At 46.6% G+C, this 21,430-nt stretch overlaps 1 protein-coding gene and 1 long non-coding RNA gene across 2 annotated transcripts in view; one reads left to right on the forward strand and one right to left on the reverse strand.

The window, feature by feature from the left end:
• The window catches only part of AGBL4 (AGBL carboxypeptidase 4), a 1,119,623-nt gene that overhangs the window by 1,091,355 nt on the left and 6,838 nt on the right, over nt 1-21,430 (forward strand). The window contains 1 exon segment of the mRNA XM_064493604.1: nt 20,771-20,867. Within this exon segment, the coding sequence (XP_064349674.1) occupies nt 20,771-20,867 (97 nt within the window).
• On the reverse strand, nt 8,630-13,189 carry LOC105092942 (uncharacterized). Its single transcript, XR_004140758.2, has 3 exons — nt 13,104-13,189; nt 12,206-12,286; nt 8,630-9,108 (listed from the first exon to the last, which is right to left on the reverse strand). It is a non-coding gene; the product is annotated as an uncharacterized LOC105092942 (long non-coding RNA).

The raw sequence follows: 21,430 nt of genomic DNA on the forward strand, positions 1-21,430 counted from the left end.
GGGTTGCAGAATCCCTCCTTACTCAGGGAGGTCAGTCCTTTGCATCATTCGGTCCTTCAACTGATCGGATGAGGCCCACCAACATTATGGAGGGTAATCTGCTTTACTCAAAGTTCACCAATTTAAATGATAATCTCATTCAGAAAGTCCTCATAGAAACATCCAGAAAAATGTTTGAATGCTTACCTGGGCATCGTGTTGATTGTTAGTTCACTTTAACAAATGTTTATTGAGGGCCTTCACTGTGTCTAGCTCTGTTGATACTGAGATTCAAAACAAAAAAAAAATCACATCCACCCTCACAGTCTAATGAAGGAATTTACAGTCTAGCAGTGAAGCAGGGAAGGCACTCTGGAGAGCAGCTCATCCTGAGTAAAGGCTGAGTGGTAGAACTGAGCATGTAGAAATCGTCCTGTCTTAACCGGCAAGTGCATACATGGTGAGACTTTGGAACTAAAGTTGGAAAGTCCTTGGGGACCAGATCATAGAAATCCTTGAATGCCATAGTACTAATTTGAGATTTTAACTTATAGGCAACAGGGAACCAGAGAATGTTCTTGAGCAAGAGAGTGGCATGAGGAATTTACTGTATTAACCAGAGGAGCAGATGGTGTATATAGGAGGAGAGAGAAGGGGAGTCAGGTCAGTTTACCCTAGACCAGTGAGCACTTCCTCTTGGTATGATTTGGGAGCACTGTGAAATCCATACTTCATTCTACAACCAAGAAAGAAACCACCAGCACGGGCCAGGAATTTCTGCTACCAACTGACTTCTCAGTGATGTTTCAGAATTAGGGAAGGGACTTGGCTATGTGGCAGCCACTGCCCTAGGAATTTTCCATAATTTTATCTCAAAAGAACCATGAGAAGAAGACAGGGCAGAGATGGTTATTCTCATTTGACTTATGAGAACATTGAAGGTCAGAGAGAAAGTAACATTCCCAAGGTCATGGCTGGTAGAGGTGAGTGTCAGAGTGCGCACCAGCCCTGTCCGACTCCACAGCCTGCGCTCTTATCCACTGGACTGCAATAGAGGGCAGGGCTAGGAGGCCTCCTGGTGCCTGAGTGTTGTCGAGAGAAAAGAGGAGTCCATGGAGGGGCAAAGAGAAAAAACAAAACTTATTACTGAGGCCTGGCTCAGGGGTAAATGCTGGAAATAGCCACCAGTTGTACCTGGAAAGACAGAATGTCAGCTGGGGGAGACCTCAGAAGAGATGGTGATCCTTGGCTGGAATCAATCCCCAGCTAGAAGCCCAGCTCCACTCACTGGACTGTGTTTCTGTGGGCACTAGGGAGAGAGGTCATTTCTTACTGTGAGCAGGGCCCTCTGCTGGACTCCCATCCCTACAGCCATCCAGTCCTTCCAGAGTTAACCCTCTGGTGCTACAGTGGAACATGGTCCAGGAGAGGGCAGCCATTCCCTGGTTTGCTCCCATCTGTAACCATTGTCTTACCTGGTGGGAGGCATCATCTGCTGTAATTAGGCTTCATTAAAATGCTGATGAATAACATCTTGCCTGGGCCAAGCGTATGATGGGATTGGCCTAGAGGCTGTAAATGTTAGTGTTTTTTTGCAGCTATTTACACACAGTTAATACCCCAGCAGGACCCAAAGGGGAGGAGACAGCGGAGATGTGAAAATGCCCCTGCACAGGGGAACCAGATGCCAGGAGACATGAAGAGATGGAAATAGAGCCTGAGCATGGGGGACCTTGTGGGCCAAGCTAAGCTCTATGTCTAAGTTACAGATGGAGCGTCACCAACTGGTGGCCCATGGCTGACTCCTTCCTGCAGATAGTGAGTTTGGCCAGGAGAATGTTTGCTGGCTGGTGCGTTGGGTCAGCAGTTGGTTAGATGTTGGTTGAGTTTGAGTGTCTCGGAGCACGGCGTTCACTGTCCAGTTTGCTGCCACTACTCTCCCTAGTGTTTCACACCTGTCACTGCACATATTTACATGATTAGCCCACGCTCTGAAGATATTTGAGTCTGTGACCCTTGCGTACCTGATGGATAAGAGATGAGGCTGTAAAAAGAACAAGTTAATAGGCAGGGGATGTGTATAAGCAAAGGCACAGACATAGAAAGGCACAGAGTAAGAGCTGGGATCAATTAGGCGTTGCGGGGGCCAGACTGGAGGAGGAGGAGCGTGTCCTCTGGAGTGTGAGTGTAGGGTGGGAGTGGGAGAGACAGGTCAAGAGAGGGCTGCAGAGAAGACGGCAGGGACTAGAGCCCAGAGGGAGGCCTTGAATACTGTGTTGGATGGGCTTGGGTTGGACTTGAGCTAGAGAAAGTATGGAACCCATTAGAAAGGGGTTTAAGTCAGAGAGGGACATAGTCATCCCTGCATCTTAGAAAAGTCACTCTGGCAACAGTGATAAGAATGGATTGGACAGCAGCAAGGAGAGGCCAGAGCTGTCACGGTAAGCTAGAGACACAACCTTGAGGCCTGACCCGGGGCAGGGGCAGCGCCGGGGCGAGGAGGAAGACATGGAAGCTGTTTCTGAGGGGGACTCAGTAAGAGATGCACTGGCCTCCCTCCTGGAGGGAGACAGCAGCACCCCTGGCCGATCGGAGGCCTGGCTGTTGGGCCCATTGAGTTCACAGAAGAACATACACGAATGGAGGAGCACTGGCCTCACATCTGACCTTCTAAGGAGAAACCCAGACCCATAGGAAGGCTGATGCTCAGTGTGAGAAGGGAAGAAAAAACCTCTGGTTCTGGGATCCTCAGCTCCCCTCTCCTGGGTCTCACCACAGCAGCCAAACTTGGCCAAACTGTAATCTGAACTCTCACAGCTAAGCCTGGTTCACAGGCCAGGACACTAGGCTTCCTGGTGACCTGCTGTCTTCCCAAAGCTCCTGGTGGCCAGATACTTTGTCATCTTTTCTATATTTAGGACATTTCTTTCTTTACTTTTTCTGTACCTATATGATTGCTATCTGTTTATCTCTCTGTAAGTCACCTTTCATGTTTCTCTCTCTTTCACTCTATCTTTTTGTCTCTGAGACTTTCTACGTCTTTGTGTGTTATTTCTCTCTCTATCTCTCCCTCTCTCCCTCTCACTTCCCCCCTTCCTCCCTCCTCGCTCCCCCTTATTCTGTCTCTTTTCTGTCTCTCCAGTTCTGATTAGACAAAGGACTCGGGGATGCAGCCAGTCTGCCCGGTGGCTGGGCTAATTGATGGCTGCTATAGAATTGCCTAAGCGAGGAACTCTTGTCATTAGCAAGAGATGGGTTGCCTTGGCCTACAACTAGGAAAGCTTTGAAATCCTGCATCTAAATTGCCATTCTTTTGACTGCTGCTAGTGATGCTAATTAGCTGTGTTAATTGGATGTTTTGATATTTGCAGAGCAAAGCAATCCAAATCCTTCCTCCAGAAAGCCAAAATTATTAATGAACTTGGCAGCAGCCTTGGCTGGGTTTCCACAGCGGGCACAGCCAAAGATTTTGGGGCAGGGGAAGGGGTTGTTCTAAGGAAGTGTTTTGCCATTTCCTGGGGAGAGGGAGATGCTGGGAAGCTGGCTATGGAGCTTCCTAGTGGGGAAATCACACGGGACAGGAGAGTCTCATGAGGGGTTTGGCTCCGCTCCACCATTACCTGCCGTGAGCCAGGGCAGCCATGCTCAAGTTTTACATCCCAGCGCCTAACACAATGCCTGGCACTCAGCATCTAACACGTATGATCAAGCAAACACCCAGCAGGAGCACTGATTTGGGAGTCAGATTCAAATCCCAGTTCAACCACTTACAAGCTTGATTTGCACAGAAGTTACTTCACCTTTCTGGGCCTCAGATCTCCCTCCAATCACATATTAGTAAACAGTTCTGGTAAATATAAGTTTCTCCAACTAGCTATATTTTCATCCCATCACAGATGGTACCTGGTACCCTGCCTGACTAACCTGACTCTTGATCTGGCTTAGATGATAAAACAGTGTGCTTAGAGCTAAGGAAAAGAAAGGTACAGAATTCCGTGGGCACACAGAGAACAGAACAACTAAGCAACTAATTCATCCTTGAGAGATCTGGGGAGACTTGCTAGATAGGACTGATTTTGAGCTGGGTCTGCAAGGGTGATAAGCATTCACCTAAAGGATAAGCAAGAATGAGAAGAGAGAAAGACATTCCCCAAGGGCCCGAAAGCCCAGAGCCACGATGAGCACCTCACTGCTCTGAAATAAGAGGCCTAAGTGATCTCTTAGAGCACTTTTAAGCGAGAAAACTATAATCCAGGGCAGGAACAAGAATCTAGGAAGGGGAAGGTTCGGTGTGGTGGAGGAAACTTGACATCTCACTCACCATTGGAAAGAACTTTCTTCAGGAAGCCAAACCCACAGCTTGCAGTCTGGTTAATTGGTTTGGGGATGTTTTCAAACACTGTAAGGAGAGGCAGAGCTCGGACAGATTGATCATGATTTGCAAAGACCCAGTACGATTAATGAATGATTAATGTGTCTTAAAAGTCCTACCAAACCAAACTTGGGTCTGCTTGCTCGTGTGCAGCAAAACCAATCTACAGACACCGGGTGTGGTAAAGGAAAGTAGCGTTTATTGCAGGTGCCAAGCAAGGCGGACAGGCAGCAAAAGACCTGAACTCCCCAGTGGCTTTCAGGGAAGGGTTTTTAAGGCAACATTTGGGGTGAGGGTTGCAGGGTTCGTGATCAGCTCATGGACTTCCTTCTGATTAGCTGGTGGTGTGGTAACAGGGTGATGTTTCGGGAATCTTAATTATCAACCTTCTGGTTCTAACCAGTCTATGTGCTTGTGATCAGCATGTAGTCACCATCCTCCACCTGGGTGGGGTCTTAATTCCAGCAGAACAACTCAAAGATATGTGTCAGACTGTTACATACATTCCTTGAGGGGGAACTAGGGCTCTGTTCTATCACTGAACTGTTACTGTCTAAGCTAGCATTATTTTTCTTGCTTGACTGCTTTCACTTTGTCTCTGTTTTTCCTGACTTCCCTAATTAGTAACTGCTTGAGTCTGCTCTTTGGAACTCTAGGGAAGGCCTAGGAGACTAAAGTTTTTTTCTACAAATGAGAAACAGGGGACATGAAGGTGCTTTTGTATCTGGGAGGGCCCACAGGGTCCTTCTCAGTTCCAAAAGTGTTGGTAGAGCTAATCTAATCTAATATGCCTTTTAATAGAAGAAGAAAGAAAGAAAGAGGAGGAAAGGAAGGAAGAGAAGCAAAGGGGAGGGCAGGGGAAGGAAGGGAAGGAAGGAAGAAGGGAGGGAAGGAAGCAAGCAAGCAAGCAAGCTTGCTTAATACCGTGATATTTAGAACTATTCTCAGTTTACAAACATGATGCTTCTTCTGTACATACCTCTGTTTTGTTACTTATACTTCATATTGAAGACTCATCAGAAATTTAGCAGGTAGAGAATTCTGGAAGGACATCATGGGTTCAAAAACATGAGCAATAATGGAACACTATGAATGACTACCATTAGAGTATGGCTAGGGCACAGGGTGGGTGTGGGGGAGAAGCTGGATAGGCAGGCAGGGGTCAGATTATAAAAGGTCCTTGTTCTAGGTAAAGGAAGTTGGAGATTTATCCTGAAGGCAACAAGGAGCCTTCTTTAGGCTTTGAAAACGAAGAACTATACAGTATAAATATGTTACAGCATCTTTCTGTGAAGTTCCTTTTCATAATGCCTGCGGAACTGTGTGCCCTCGAAGGGAACTAGTCATACCTGACTTACCTCCGTTATCTCCAGGGCTGGGCACAGTGTCAGGGACATAGCAGGTGTTCATAACTGTTGGTTGAATAAAATCGAGGTAGACCCAGAATGGGTACATGACTTGTGCAACATCACTGTGACACCTAGTGACAAAGGTAGGCCTTACCTCAGGCCAGAGTCTTGGCAGGTATATTACTAAACCCTGGGTCCCTGGGTACCAAGTCTCAGCTGATTCAGGGGTTTTGGATTTGAATGCATAATCTAGGGGCAGGGCTGATTACCTCCAGACCTCTCTGTAATACCAAATCCTTTCCCTCAGAAAGGCCAGGGACCTCTGTGACCAACCTCAAGAAGCTCACTAGCCTTGGGTGACCTCACAAGACCCACTGATGTCCCAGTCCAGGGGGACTCTCCTGGGTAACCCGAGGCCATTATCAAATACTTAAGGATCACGTACCATGGCCCAAGGCCTGGGGTGTAGGAAGATGAGTCAGATACAGTGGCTGTGCTCAAGGACTAGTCTGAACCTGAGCATCTCAAGACACAGACCCCGTCAGGTGTCTCTCGCATCTGTGCTGCCCAGCATACTCCGGCTCAAGGAGTTGACTGAATGAGTGATTGAAGGAACTTGAGGAAACCGGGAAGAAGAGACACCCATGTATATCTTTTATCACCCACATGTATCTTATACCACAGGCAGAAAGCTACAGGTATTATGAGATGGAATGAAGGTCAGAGGGGAAAAGAGTGCTCCAAGAACATGGTTCAGAAATTTCATGAAGGATGTGGTGGGTCTAGGCTAAGCCTTGAGAGATGACCTGGACAGAGACTAAGGTGGAGAGCAAACATGAACAAGGGGACAGGCTCTGTCAATAATTATTTAACAAGTGTCTACTCTTTGTTGTGTGCCAACAGGGGTACCAAGCTGCTCCCAGAATTTACACTGCCAGAGAGGAACGAGGCTGGAGAGAGAGAGAGAGAGAGAGAGAGAGAGAGGGAGAGAGTGTGTGTGTGTGGTGTTGGGATACACTGGGGGAGGACAGTGGCACAAGATTAAAGGGAGAGCCTGGAGGTTTAGATGGATCAACAACATTTAAGAATCTAAAATTTCAGATCACGTTAGGCCTTTACTGTCTACCAGCTATAAAAGGTGTCTGATGTGGAAGGAAAGCAAACTAGCACTCCCTGAGCACCTGCCACACACCAGTGAAAACTGCTTGGTGTACAATATTCTTATTTAATCTTCTAAGCCACTTTGAAGTATGTCTGTGCATCCCCGTTTTACAAATGAGGAGGCCAAGTTGAAGTGACTGGTTAGTGGTGGGATCTTTGTGGCTCCAAGGTCCTTGATTGGTTTATACCACAGTGTGCTCATCAGACAGCATGCTCACTCCGTAGCCTCTCTCCGTGCCCCGGCTGACTGGGGGTTGGGAGGAGTGCACGTGTGCGAGCGTGCATGCGTGCATGTGCCCGCTCATATTTGCCTGCATGTAGGTTCCCACTGTGGACTAGGGGAGATTCTGATTACTTCCGTCCAATTAGTGCTCTGTTCATTCTTGCTGTCTCCTTGTGATTAGAATTAATTGCTGCTGATTACACTGTGTGGAAGAAAAAGGACGGTCATCAGCAGTTCCACTTGGAGGAGAAAAACATTGTGATGCAAAATAAAACTGGTTCCTGAGGACCTGAATTAAGAAATTCTCTCTGTTGGAGAAAGATTAGGCATTCTTTGACAAAAATCAGTGTTGTATGACCCTATCCAGGCAGAAGGGCAACATGCCCCTGTTCTGGTCAACAGTAAAGATAAAAGCAAGTGAGGCAATATATTTATTTGCAAGATTGATTGTGTAAAAATCCGTCTATGTGATTTTGCAAATCTGTTCCTTGTCTGTAAGATTAGGAGGTTTAATGAGGTAAACTCCAAGGTCTTGTATTAGTCAGAATTCCTTTGGTTGCAAGTGACAGAAAACCCAATACAACTGACTTAAGTAAAAAGGGGGACTCATTAGCTCACAAAACTTTAAAGTCCAAAGGAATACTGGTTTTAGGCATGCCTGTATCAAAGGACTCAGACGGTGTCATCAGAACTTGGTGTCAAGCTGCTTCCTGAGCGTTGGCTCCGTTATCCTACAGGCTCTCTCCTGCCAGAAGCAAAATGGAGGCCAGCAGCTCCTGGTGGATGTCCCATCCCCTCAGTGCTAAGGGCGATACCCTCTCTCACAAGTCCCAGAACTGCATCTCATTGGGCATGCGCCATAGCTGACTAATCACTGTGGCAAAAGGAATTCAGTGCTCTGCTTGCCAGGAAAAGGTTGACTCTATCCGCACTGAGCATCCGGGTGCAGTCAACCCCTCCTGAGCCACAGGGACTGAGACTTGGGGTTCAGTGGGGGAAAATGGGTGTTGTGATAGGGGACTTGATTAAGAGTGGGAAACCAAACAAGGCAGATGTCCACCACCGGTACCCTCCCGCTCAGATATTTTATGATTCTCCAATCACTGGTGCCCTATCAAGTTCAGCCTAGAAAATGTGAAGGTCAGGGAGTACTTAAGTCAGGAGGTGTGGTTAAAGGCAAAAGAGAGAATGCCGTTTTTTTAAAGTGGGGATACAGATGTATTTTTTTTTTAAACTGGGTGGGGGTAATTAGGTTTTTATTTATTTATATTTTAATGGCAGTACTGGGGATTGAACCCAGGACCTGGTGCATGCCAAGCACATGCTCTACCACTGCACTGTACCCTTCCCCCTGAGAAGAAAGCATTTTTGAGCATCTGCTTTACTAAGTCCATACTGGGGGCTCTCACATTCATTATGTCATTCAATCTTCACTATACTCTAGTTAGTAGCTGTTGTCATTTCTACTTTACAGATAAGGAAGTGGAGGATTAGGGGGTGAACCACTTGTCTAAGGTGTATTTAGTCATTCATTTACTTCTTCCTACAAACATTGGTGGAGCCGTATGAGGCTGTGGGGAAACAGGGATGGAGAGGATGCGGGCTCTGCCCTCCAGGGGCTCACAGTCTAACAGGGGAGAGAAAGGCGAAGAGCCATGGAGATTAGGGGTGTGGGGGGTACAGTGTGATGGGTGCCAGGCCATGCTCTTTTTTGTCCCCTCCAGGCGCAGGCCCAAGGTTCCCCGCTCTGCCTGGGTGGGGCACTGCTCTGAGTTGACGGTTCAAAAGGAGCTGGGGTCCTTGGAGGCCCAGTGGTACTCAACTGGCTTCACCCTCCAACTGTAACCGACTAGCTGTCAAATGAACCTGGATCCCCTGCAGAGGACAAGAGCGTCATGGTTTCCTCCAGAAAACCTCTTTATCTCTGCATCCAGGCTATTGGTTGATGATATTGAAGGCCTCTTTCTTCTCTTCATCAGACAGTCCCTCTTCCAGGGTCCATGCTTCTGGACTGTCCCCGTCCCCTAGGGTGACAGAGGGAGAACAGGGCCACTTTACCTTTTGCAGTTTGTGATGTTTCCTCTCACCTGCCCGCAGCTCAGCATTTCTCCCTCACAACCACATTCTCCAACAGTCACTAGGAAGTGGCCTCCATCTCTCCTCCCAGCAAGGTCCTGAGACAACCTTGGCTCAGGAAGAAAGGAGGAGCCAGATTCCCCTTCAGATTCCTACCATTTGCAGCAACATATGAATTGAACACTTAATGTGTCATACACTCTGCTAGGCACCAGGGAAATTATGGCGAACAAAGCAGACAGTCTTTGCAATCCTAGAACTTGGTAGTCTAGTAGAGGAGACAGATAGGCATCGCTGGGAAAGGTACCGACAGGAGCGGACCATGAAGGGGTGCCAGGGGGGTATATGATGGGAGCGCTGACATGGCCAGGAGGTCAGGGAAGGCTTTCTTGAGGGAGCGGCAGTTGAGCTGAGGGCTGAGGAATGAGTAGGAGTCACCTAGAGCCAATGAGGCAGGGGGTCTGGGCAGCCTTTCAGGCAGACGTGCACCACGGAGGGAACTTGAAGTGACACATAAACTGGTTTAAGAAATCCTGTTGCCCAAGGGATACGTGAGAGCATGGGATAGAGTATGACTCATTGTCCTATTGTTACTGAAATAGAGCTGGCCTGGATGAGATGTGGAACAGACATGTTTTATATCGACACTGAGCAGATTCTCAGCAGTGCTGTGGGAGGGAGGGAGGCAGACAGGCAGACAGACAGGCCAGCTGGCCCCACAGAGGTGTGGGAGAGCGAGGCTGGAAAAGAAAAGCTCCAGGGAAAATACACTCTCTCCTAAAGGCTGGATAAATGAGTTAGTGTTATGGGAAGTTTGAGCCCAGCTTGTTACCAGCCTGTGAGTGGGATCACTTCCGCTTTGCCCAACGTGAAACCAAGATGTCCCCCAAAGAGCAGGAGGCACAAGGGAATGACAAAGGCTGGACAGTACAGTGGAGCTTCACGTGGAAATCATGGGAGTTGCTTGCCATGGCTGTGCAGCAAAATAAAATTAGGTAAAGCTACTGCTAAGAAGGGTGCCATCAAAGCCTCTCTGGGGAGCACATAGCTCCCCAGCTTCTAGAAGCCACATTCAGATGCCCTGCCAGGAGCACTGGGGACACTACCACCCTGTTCTTCAAGACAGGAACCTGGTATGCTACCCCTGGTACATTTCCTAGCCCAGCCATCTCTGTCAGCACCCTGTGTTCAACCCCAAGCCACAATTTTACTTTACAAATATTTCTAATTCTGTCCCTCCCTCCTTACTCCACTGTTGTGTCTCATCTCAGGCCCTCATCAACCTCTCTGGACCAGAATGTCCTCCCTGTCTTTAATCCTGGTCCCTTCCAAACCATCCTCCCCAGGGCCCCTTGAGTGATCGTTCCAAAGCCAAATCTAACATTCTCCCTCCCTTAAGACCTGCCACGGCTCCTCGTTATCTGCAGCATCGAGTTCATGCCCATTACATTACACAAGGCGCTCATAACTTGCCTTTGTGTGTTTCTCCTGCTTCCTTCTTTATCTTGTAGAAGATATTCCAGCCGTGCTCAGTGTCTTAAAGACTTTGAAGGGGTCACCAGGATTCACCATGCATGCACATCATGCCTCTGCCTTTGTTTAAGGCTGCCTTTCCCCACCATCATCCCCTCTGCCTAATGTTTTAAGTCCAAAAATCCTCCAAGGTCATCCATCCAGATTCAGACACACGGACTCAGGTCAGATCTCCATCTGTTCTGACCCAGCCAGCCTCTAACCTGATTTCTCTTCTAAATACCCTGGCACCACTCTCCTGCCTGATAAGGCTGGTGTTCATCTGAGTGGCCAGAAAGGATATCCCTGCTCCAGGGAAACACTTCTCCTAGGGGAGAGCAGAGAGGGAGTGAGTGTTAGAACCAGAGATCCAGCCAACTTTACAGACAGGAAACAGGCACACAGCATGGGTGGACCTGCAAGGTCCTATCCCTGAGCTTCCAGGAAACACAGAATTTTAAAAATAGTTTCTTCATCTCTCCCTCCCTCTGTCTCTCTGTCCTTCTTTTTCTCCTTCCCTTATCTTGTTTTTTGGTTTGTTTTCTCCCTGCCACCATTAATAGGTCTAACATGTGTTAAATGATTCTGAAAACAAACTTGAACATGACACACCCTTGTCCTTGAAGAGCTCACGCTTTGTTGGAAATGACGAGTTCATAAATAATAATGATAATTTTAAAAGCTACCACGTGGCAGCATTGTGCTGGGTGCTCTGGATATATAACTTCTAATCCACACAGCTGTACTGTGAGGTAGCTAGCATCATCCACTTCAGAGAGGAGACAACTGAGGCTCAGAAAAGGTAAGCAGTTGCCCAAAGTCACACAGTTAAAAGCGTAGGAGCCAAGATTAAAACCCATGCTTTTCGGATTCCAAACCTCACAGTTTAAGCAGACATATGTCAGGGAACAGTGTCAAGGGACAAGGCTTAGACTAGCTTATGGAATGCCAGGAATGCCCGATTTCAGAGTTTAGATCTTACCCCATAGGTGACAGGGAACAGGCATCGGGGTGTAAGTCAGGAAGTGACGAGGATGGCAGTTATAAGAATGTCACTCTCAGAGGAAACTGGGAGGCCCTGAAGGCAAGGAGACCAATTAGGAGGCTAAGAAGCAATAGTTCAGAGAAGAGAAAAGGGTCTGAACTAAAGGAACAGTGGTGGGATGAGAGGAGGGGGAGGATTTCTGACATGTTTAAGAGGTAAAATAAGCAACACTTGGTCCAGTACAGGTGTTTCCTGCCCTTGAGAGGCAGCAAATAATGCAAATAAAAAGGACTCTAGAGGCAGACATATTTGGGTCAGAATCCTGGTAAATCCACTTGCTGCTTGTGTGGGGGGTGCTGGGCATCTCTGAGTGACAGAGCCGGCCAGGTGTGCGGTGTGGGCTGAGCGCCCAGCACGGAGCCCACGCTCCACCCCAACACTCCACAGCATCCTCGTCCTCAGCTCTTAGCTAAGCAAGTGGACTCAGGGAGCATGCCGTCACCCCCAAAGATGTCCAGATACTAATCCCTGGAATCTGTAAGCGTTACCTTATACAGATATGAGGTCTCTGCAGATGTCACTGTTGAGGGTCTTGAAGGGGGCGATTATCCTGGAGTACCTGGGTGGACCTGAAATGCAGGAACATGCATCCTTATAAGAGGAAAGCAGAGGGAGATGTGGCCGCAGAGGCAGACTGGAGTGATGTGGTCCCAAGTCAAGGAAGGCCGGCAGCCACCAGAAGCCAGCAGAGGCCAGAAACGGTTCCTCCTCTAGAGCCTCAGAAGGGACTGTGGCCCTGTTAACACTTTGACTGAAATGGATTTCAGGCTTCCAGCCTCCAGAACTGTAAGAGACTAAATTTCTGTTGTTTTAAACCATGCACAAATGTGTGCCACTTTGTTACAGCGGCCACAGGAAATTAATCCAGAGCCTCCCAGCGAGCCCCAGCTTCCAGCATTCTTTGCTGGTTTGGCGCCCTCCCTGCACACTCATCTCTAGCCTCCTCTCTGAAGTGAGCCTCTTAGAAAATACCCACCCTTTCACGTTGTGTTTCACACATCAAAGAGGAGGCCTCCCTTCCTTCAGTCTGTCTCTCCCTTCCTTCTCTCTGTCCGTCTCTGCCTCTCTCTCTGTCTCTATTCTTCAGTCTTGCTGCATCTCATTTATCATCTCTCCTCTTATGCTTGTGTTTCTCTCCTTTTGTTTGTTTCTGTCTCTCTGCCCCTCACTATTTTCTCTCCAGTTTCCAAGTGTGAATTTCTCTTGGTCCCAGATGATCGTTCTCTCCTGATCTTCCTGCTCCATCCTGACCCATTCTCTTTATAGCTTCCTGTCTGTTTGCATCTCCTTCTCGTTTTTGGTCTCTGCCTCTGCTTGTCTCTTTCTCATCTTTTCCTCCCTCCCGCTGTGCCTCCCTGTCTCTGTCTCATTCTCGGGCCTCCTCACCTCGGGGGTGCCTCAGGACTTGCCAGTGGTTGGAGGGGACTCTGCAGTTACCCTTGCAGCCTCCACACCACACTTGAGAGAGCCGGGTCGTCTGTGAGGTCATGCACGTGTCCATCACTGCCGTGGGAGGACAGGTGAAGAAGGCAGAAACAAAAGAGCCATCCCTGTCACATTGTTCTTCTGCTTTACCCGGGGGCTCCTGGACAGATGCCTCTTAAAAGTCCGGCGGTTAAAAAAAAAATTCCAACCATGCCATCAGCCCTACCAGAGAGAAATCACTCTTCCTCAGCCTACTCCTCTGCAGAATGAATCATTCCCCTTTGATGATGCTCTTCTGTTGCTGGCGTGGGTAGGAGTGTGAGCAGAGAAAGAACTCTAGGTAGGGCTTTCTCAGCAGGGAGCAGGCAGGAGTTAAATGTTCATATTTGGAGGCAGGATGATGGCAAGGAAAGACCTTCATGAGGACAGGGACTGTGTCTGCTTTTCTTGTCCTTGTATCCTAGCTCCTGGATAGTATATGGCACGAAGAAGGCACTTACAGAATATATGAATGAATGAATAAATGAATGAATGAATGAATGAATGAATGAATGAATGAATGGCTTCAGTCCTCTTTGTGCCAATATTTGGTGAGCCTCCTTGGACAAGTCACTTTTGCTTTCTCATCTGCAAAATGGGGATAGCAATCAGACAACTGTGGGGAGAGAGGAAGTGAAATATGGCGTCGGCTGTGTGGGGCGGGACCTTAGCTCCCCGCAGGCAGGCCAGGCCAGGCCCAGCAGCTCACTGGTGGCTCTGGAAGAGCTGCAGGGAGTGAGAGGTGTGGAGCTGGTTTCAGCGATGAGGGCCTACGAAGGAAGGAGCAGGCTGGGGAAGGGAAGCCACAGGCCAGGTGGGAGGATATGTGTGGGACGTGTCTCGTCTGGCACTGCTCTGGGAGGTTGGGGGGGACCTTCATTCAGTCAGGAAACTGCTCAGTGCCAAGAAGGAGGTGTTCCTGATTCCCACCAGGGAGAACTCATGCCCAAGGATGGCCGCTATCCCCAGTAGTGGGACTGGACTGGACTTCGTAGGAGCCGTTATGAGGTGACTGGTCAGAGGGCCTGCTTCGGATGAGGAGGGTCTCATCCTTGGTGCAGCCCCACTCCATCCCCTCCTCCAAGCCCACTGAAGCCCCGCCCTTTCCTTGAGGCCTCCTCTGACCACTCTGCTTACTGCTACCATCTGCTGCCTGCCCCCTGCACCCCTCACCCGGTTCATCTTCACAGCCCTCGTCACTTTCTGGCATCTCAATTTATGAATGTACTAGATTTGCAGCTTGTCCGCAGTAGCTAAAATGTAAGCTCCATGAAGACAGGGATCTTTGTCAGTTTTGTTCATGGTGCCAAGTGCCTAAAATAACGGCCCATAGTAGGTTCTCAGTAAGTATTTGATGAATGAAAGAACAGGGATGAGATTTTTCATAAGCTTATGGTGTTGAGACCTTTGCTTGAACATACCACGTGAATACTGGAAAGAACTTGAGAGACTAGACATTTACGCACAGAGAAGCCCAGAGAAAGGAAATGGCCAGGGTCACGTGGCATGTTACTGACTGAAACCAGGTTGGTCTCTTGATTCCCATTTATGGGCTCATTCAATGCACAGATCTGAGGCCCTGAGACAGGGGGACAGAGGGTCCTGCAGTCACTGCCATTCTCCTGGGGACCTTGGGCACTAAGAGCCAGGGCAGGAGGGCAGACAGTAAGAAGGGAAGGTACCAGGCAGTCAGCGAGAATTTGTGGTGTGAATGATCCTAAAGAGTGATGACTTGGAAACCGTTTCCATTGTTTGATCTTTTCCTATTTCTGATTCAGGACTGGGGGGCCCAGCATCTCACAGGCATCACAACTTCGAGCTGAACTCCTAGTCTCTCCCCTCAGCCTGTTCCTCCCTCAGTCTCCCACATTCCAGGTCATGGAACACTCCTGCCACCCAACCCAGCTACTAAGGCTAAGTACTCGGGAGTTGCCCTTCATTCCCTTCTCCCTTCCAGGCCCCACATCCAGCCTGTCAGCGGGCCCTGCCAGTTTCTCCCCCCAGAACATATCTTCCCACCTCTACTGCCTCCGTCCTGGTCCCGGGCCCCTCTCCCCTGGGCCACGACCGTAGTCCCCTAGCTGATCTGCTTGCTTCCACTCATACTTTATTCTTTTTAGCATAGCAGTGACCTTTTAAAATGATAAATCAGACCACCTCATTTTCCTGCTTAAAATTCTTCAGTAGCTTCCCATTCCCTTAGAAAATCCAGACTCTTTAAGGTGACCCAGCATAAGCTGCCACGTGATCTAGCCCTCGCCTGTTTCTCTGCACCAGCCCTCCTCCAGCCCCTCTCCCACCCAGGACCCTTCCCACCTGCCCTTCCTTCTTCATAGATGCTTCTGTACCTACTGCCCACTCTTCACGCATCCTCTCCTCAGAAAGGCCTGCCCACACCCCCATCTAAAGTGGCACCCCCACTGCCCTTTTTACAGACTCTGCATTTCCTTCTTAGCAGTATTAAAGTTGCAATTATGTGTTTATTTAGGTTTTTTATTACTTTGTTACTGTTTCTGCTTCTGGATTTAAGAACCACCTTTGTCGTGTGTGTGTGTGTGTGTGTGTGTGTGTGTGTGTGTGTGTCCGTCCGTCCTTCCAGATAACTTGACTATGTATGATCAACAAATACACACTGAGTAAACAAATAGATAGATATGACTATAGATACTCACCAGCTTTTACTGCCAACAGAATAGAAGTTTAACCTCCTGAACTTGGCATTCAACGCCTTTGCTAATCTGTTGCCTTTCTACCACTGCAGCCCCACCTTCCACACTACACTTTAGCTCCCTGGGCCCCGGCCCTTCTCTGTCTTGCTTCTGGCCTGCAGTCATGTGGCCCGGCCACACTCCCCACATCTACCAGTGCTCATCTCTCTCTTCCTCCCCCTTTCAAATCTGTCTTTGTCCTTCAAATCTCTGCTATACACCCACTTCCATGAAGCCTTTCACTATTCTTCCACTTGGAATTAAATCTCCCACATGTCCACAGAATTTTGTGTTTGAAGATCACACTCAAGAGGGGAGAAAACACATGCACGGTGTTAAAAGACACTCACGTTCACATGCCACCTCCATCACTTTCAAGCCACAAGACTCCAGGTCAGTTATGCAAATTTCTCAGTCTCCTGTGGAGTATGTGTAGATTCCTGCTTTAACCACACAGGGTTATGGTGGGATCAGCGATACTAACTACACTACACAGTGCACAGTGTATGCTAAGAAAAAAAAAATTGTCTTTGTGAAGATGACAATACAGCCACCTGCTTGGTAAAGGAGTTAGTTGGGACATGTGAGTTTCCTCTTCTAGACTGTATACTGTGTTTGTCTTATTCTTCTTGATCTAACCCCAAACTCTGCCCCTCTTTGTAGCAGTACATACATGGGAATGAATGAAAGAATGAGAATGTCCCAACCCTCATTACCTGCTGAAGGGTCCCACCAAGTACTGGAGCTACTGACACCCACCCTTTACCATAAAACAGCTCTGGGCTGAAGTCAGAGTCAGCCTGAGTTTCAGACAACCCTGGCCAAACCCTACTGCTTCTCTGATTTGAAGGTCCTGATCCCACCTGCTTTCCGTTCCTGCCCTCTGTGAGGAACCCATCAGGGAGCCACAAAAGCATCTGAGGAAGATGACATTTTCAACTTATAGGTCATTCTGAGGTTTCTGTTGGCGGTGAAGAGTTGGGAGTTTTCACCCCAATTATTTTTTCTCCCTGAATTCTGCAATATATTGGAAAGGGTTCCTTCCAGCCAAGAGAGTTATTGTTTCTCCTTGCCTGGATCCTAAATCTTTGTTCAAAGACAGCTTGTTTTAATTGAAAATGTTCAATCAATTTCTCCTCTTCTCCCACCCACGTCCCATTTCTTGACTCAAATGGGGCCAGTGCAGTAAATAATCTGGAGTGAGGCTCTCAGAGTTTGGCAAATATGTAATATGGTTGGCATGAGAAAGAGGGTTGTCCCAGAAAATTCCCACTGACATTGAAAACACTCTTTTTTCTTTTTTGAAATTTTTCTTTTATAGTCAGTTTATAATGTGTCAATTTCTGGTGTACAGCATGTTTCAGTCATACAAATACATACATATATTCTTTTTCTCTAAAGGTTATTGTAAGATATTGAATAGAGTTCCCTGTGGCTATACAGAAATCTGTTTTTTAATCTATTTTTATATATAGTGGCTAACACTTGCAAGTATCAAACTCCCAAATTTATCCCTTCCCACCCTCATCCCTCAGTAACCATAAGATTGTTTACTATGTGAGCCTGTTTCTGTTTTGTAGATGAGTTCATTAGTGTCCTCTTTCTTTTTTTTAGATTCCACATATGAGTGATATCATATGATATTTTTCTTTCTCTTTCTGGCTTACTTCACTTAGAATGACAATCTCTAGGTCCATCCATGTTGCTGCAAATGGCATTCTTTTATTCTTTTTTATGGCTGAGTAGTATTCCATTGTATAAATATACCACAGCTTCTTTATCTAGTCATCTGTCAATGGACATTTGGTTGCTTCCATGTCTTGGCTATTGTATATAGTGCTGCTATGAACACTGGGGTACATGTATCTTTTCAAACCAGAGTTTCCTCCAGATATATATGCCCAGGAGTGGGGTTGCTGGATCATATGGTAAGTCTACTTTTAGCTTTCTGAGGAATCTCCATAATGGCTGCACCAAACTACATCCCCACCAACAGTGTGGGAGGGTTCCCTTTTCTCCACACCCTCTGCAGCATTTATCATTTGTGGCCTTTTTAAAAATGGCCATTCTGACTGGTGTGAGATGATATCTTATTATAGTTTTGATTTGCATTTCTCTGATAATTAATGATATTGAGCATTTTTTAATGTGCCTATTTGGCCATTTGTATGTCTTCATCGGCGAATTGCTTATTTAGGCCTTATTCTGCCCATTTTTGGATTGGGTTGTTTAGTTTTTTTGTTATTAAGTTATATGAGCTGTTTATATAGTATGGACATTAACCGTTTGTCAGTCACATCATTTGCAAATATTTTCTCCCATTCTGTAGGTTGTCGTTTTATTTTACTTATGGTTTTCTTTGCTGTGCAAAAGCTTGTAAGTTTAATTAGGTCCCATTTATTTATTTTTGCTTTTATTTCTATTGCCTGGGTAGACTGCCCTATAAAATTGCTAAGATTTATGCCAGATAATGTTTTGCCTATGCTTTCTTCTGTGAGGTTTACCATGTCTTGTTTAATATTTAAGTCTTTAAGCCATTTTCAGTTTATTTTTGTGTGTGATGTGTTCTAACTTCATTGATTTACATGCTGCTGTCCAGTTTTCCCAACACCACTTGCTGGAGAGACTATCTTTTCTCCATTGTATATTCTTGCCTCCTTTGTCAAAGACTAATTGACTGTAGGTCTGTGGATTTATTCCTGGGCTCTCTCTTCTATTCCATTGGTCCATATGTCTGTTTTTATGCCAATACTGTGCTGTTTTGATTACTGTGGCTCTGTGGTATCGTCTGTAGTCTGGGAGTGTTATTCCTCCAGCTTCATTCTTTTTCTTCAGTATTGCTTTGGCAATTCTAGGTATTTTGTGATTCCATATAATTTTTAGGATTATTTTTTCTAGTTCTGTGAAAAATGTCACAGGTAATTTGATAGGGATCGCATTAAATCTGTAGATTGCCTTGGGCAGTATGGCCATTGTAACAATTTTGATTCTTCCAATCTAAGCGTGTGGGATAGCTTTCCATTTCTTTAAGTCATCTTTAATTTCCTTAATCAATGTTTTGTAGTTCTCCATGTATAAGTCTTTCATCTCCTTGGTGAAAGATTTATTCCTAAGTATTTTCTTGTTTTGGATGTGATTTTAAAAGGGATTGTTTCTTTACTTTCTTTTCCTGCTATTTCATTGTTAGTGTAAGGAAATGCAGCTGATTTTTGTATTTTAATGTTGTATCCTGCTACCTTGCCAAATTCTTTTATTGGCTCTTGTAGTTTTTTGTGTGGAGCCTTTAGAGTTTTCTATATAGTATCATGTCATCTGCATATAGTGACAGTTTTACCTCTTCTCTTCCAATTTTGATCCCTTTTATTTCTTTTACTTGCCTGATTGCTGTGGCCAGGACTTCCAAGACTATGTTGAATAGAAGTGGTGAGAGTGGGCATCCTTATCATGTTCCAGATTTTAGTGGCAAAGTTTTCAGTTTTTCACTGTTGAGTATTATGCTGGCTGTGGGTTTGTCATAAATAGCTTTTATTATATTAAGATATGTTCCCTTTATACCCACTTTGGTAAGTTTTTATCATAAATGGGTGTTGAATTTTATCAAATACTTTTTCTGCCTCTATTGAGATGACCATGTGGTTTTTGGCCTTTCTTTTGTGGATGTAGTGTGTCACGCTGAGTGATTTGCGTATGATGAACTATCCTTGTATCCCTGGGATAAATCCAGCTTGATCACGGTGTATGATCTTTTTTATGTGCTGTTGGATTCTGTTTGCTAATATTTTATTGAGGATTTCTGCATCTATGTTCATCATGTTATTGGCCTGTAATTTTCTTTTTTGGTAGTGTCTGTCCAGTTTTAGTATCAGGATGATCAGTCATACATGAACATACACATATTCGTTTTCATATTCTTTTTTACAGGTTACTACAAGATACTGAATACTGATAGTCATGTTCAGAGCTGACGGCTAGGGGATAAAAGCTAAGTGCTTTGAATGAAGTCAGTTCAGAAGCCATGAAAGTAAGGGGCAAGGGTACCAATCACAGACCTGGGGAGAGGAGTACCATGGGAGGCTTTACTAAAGAGATATCACCCTATTGGAGAACTGATGGTTAAAAACTAGCCAAGGGGAAGGGGGAGGCACTTCAGGGAGAGGAACTAGCTCGTGTGAAGGCCCAGAGATGTGAGATATAAAGCACAGAGCAATACTCCACATTGTTAAACAGATGACTGTTGTATTAATTTATACTAAAGTGGTAATGGTCAAGATGGAATTGGCCCTTTCCCCTTCCTCGGGGAGTTTGTACTATAAAAGGTCACAAATCCTCACCCTAAGGATTCATTATTGGTAGATTTCAAGGTGGAATGGGGATATCGTTCAGGGTGAAGTTGTATTATTTTCCCCACAGTTACCGATGTAGATGACTGATCCCCGAGGGTCAAGCAGGCCCTGGTCTATACACAACAAAGGGTCCCTTGCCCTTGGGTCTTGCTAATCTGCCTCCACCCTGAGCCCCCTGAAGCCAGACCATAAGAGCCCAGTGATTCCAGAAGGTACTCAGTAGGTTCTAAAAGCTCTGATCGAGGCTTTGGGGTGAGACTACATAGACCCATATGCTGGCCCCTCTCCTTCCCAGTTCTGTGACCTTGGGAAAATTGTTGAACATCTCTGCACCTCAGTTTCGTCATCTGTAAAATGAGGAAACTAATAGTATCTAACAAACATTTAAGGTTTTGTGAAAATCAAACACAGTTCATAACAACACTTAAAACGGGGCACAGTGATACTGTTTTAATACCATTATCATCTTTATTACTATCCTCTTTTCACTCTGTCTCAGCCTCTTTTCAAAGTGGCTCCTTAACGCACACATTTGCAGATATGAAGCTGGGGCGGAACGTGGCGAGAACGTTTCTGGATTATTACCGGCTGAACCCTGTGGTGGAGAAAGTGGCGATCCCCATGCCGAGACTGCGGTAAGTGCAGAGCCGAGTGGCGGGGGCTGGTGCCGTGCCTCAGTGGCTTCCAGTTCAGGGGCACGTTCCCTCAGCCTTTCTCTGGCCCTGTTTCCCATCCAGCCATGCCACAGGGTGTGTATGGGGCAGAAGAACTTAAGCACAATTCCCGATTCTAAAGTATCATTGTGGGGTCAGACAGTGAGGCGGTGGTCACATTTCTGGGTCTAACATGGGAACCCACAGGGATGGGAGTTGCTGGGAAGCTGAGTCTAGTCACTGTCCCAAGCTAGTCTGGGTGTTTCCATATGCTCTCCTCTGACAGATGATCCTCTAGGATTCCTCTATCATCCAGGCTTAGAAGGTCTCTGATCCTTCTGTTTCCTCAACTGTAAAGTGGGGACAATGATGCCCACATAGACTTTAGAGACATGCAGTGGAGCCCCCTGTACAGTGCCAGGCAGTGTGTTCCCTCAGCACATGACTTCTTCCCTCATGATGCAAGGCTCAGGGCTGGGAGGACAAACCCCTGAGAAATTTCACCTCAGATCCTCTGCTGGGGCCAATTTCTTGGATCAGTGAAG

This window comes from Camelus dromedarius, chromosome 14 (assembly GCF_036321535.1).
Source record: "Camelus dromedarius isolate mCamDro1 chromosome 14, mCamDro1.pat, whole genome shotgun sequence".
NCBI lineage: Eukaryota > Metazoa > Chordata > Mammalia > Artiodactyla > Camelidae > Camelus > Camelus dromedarius.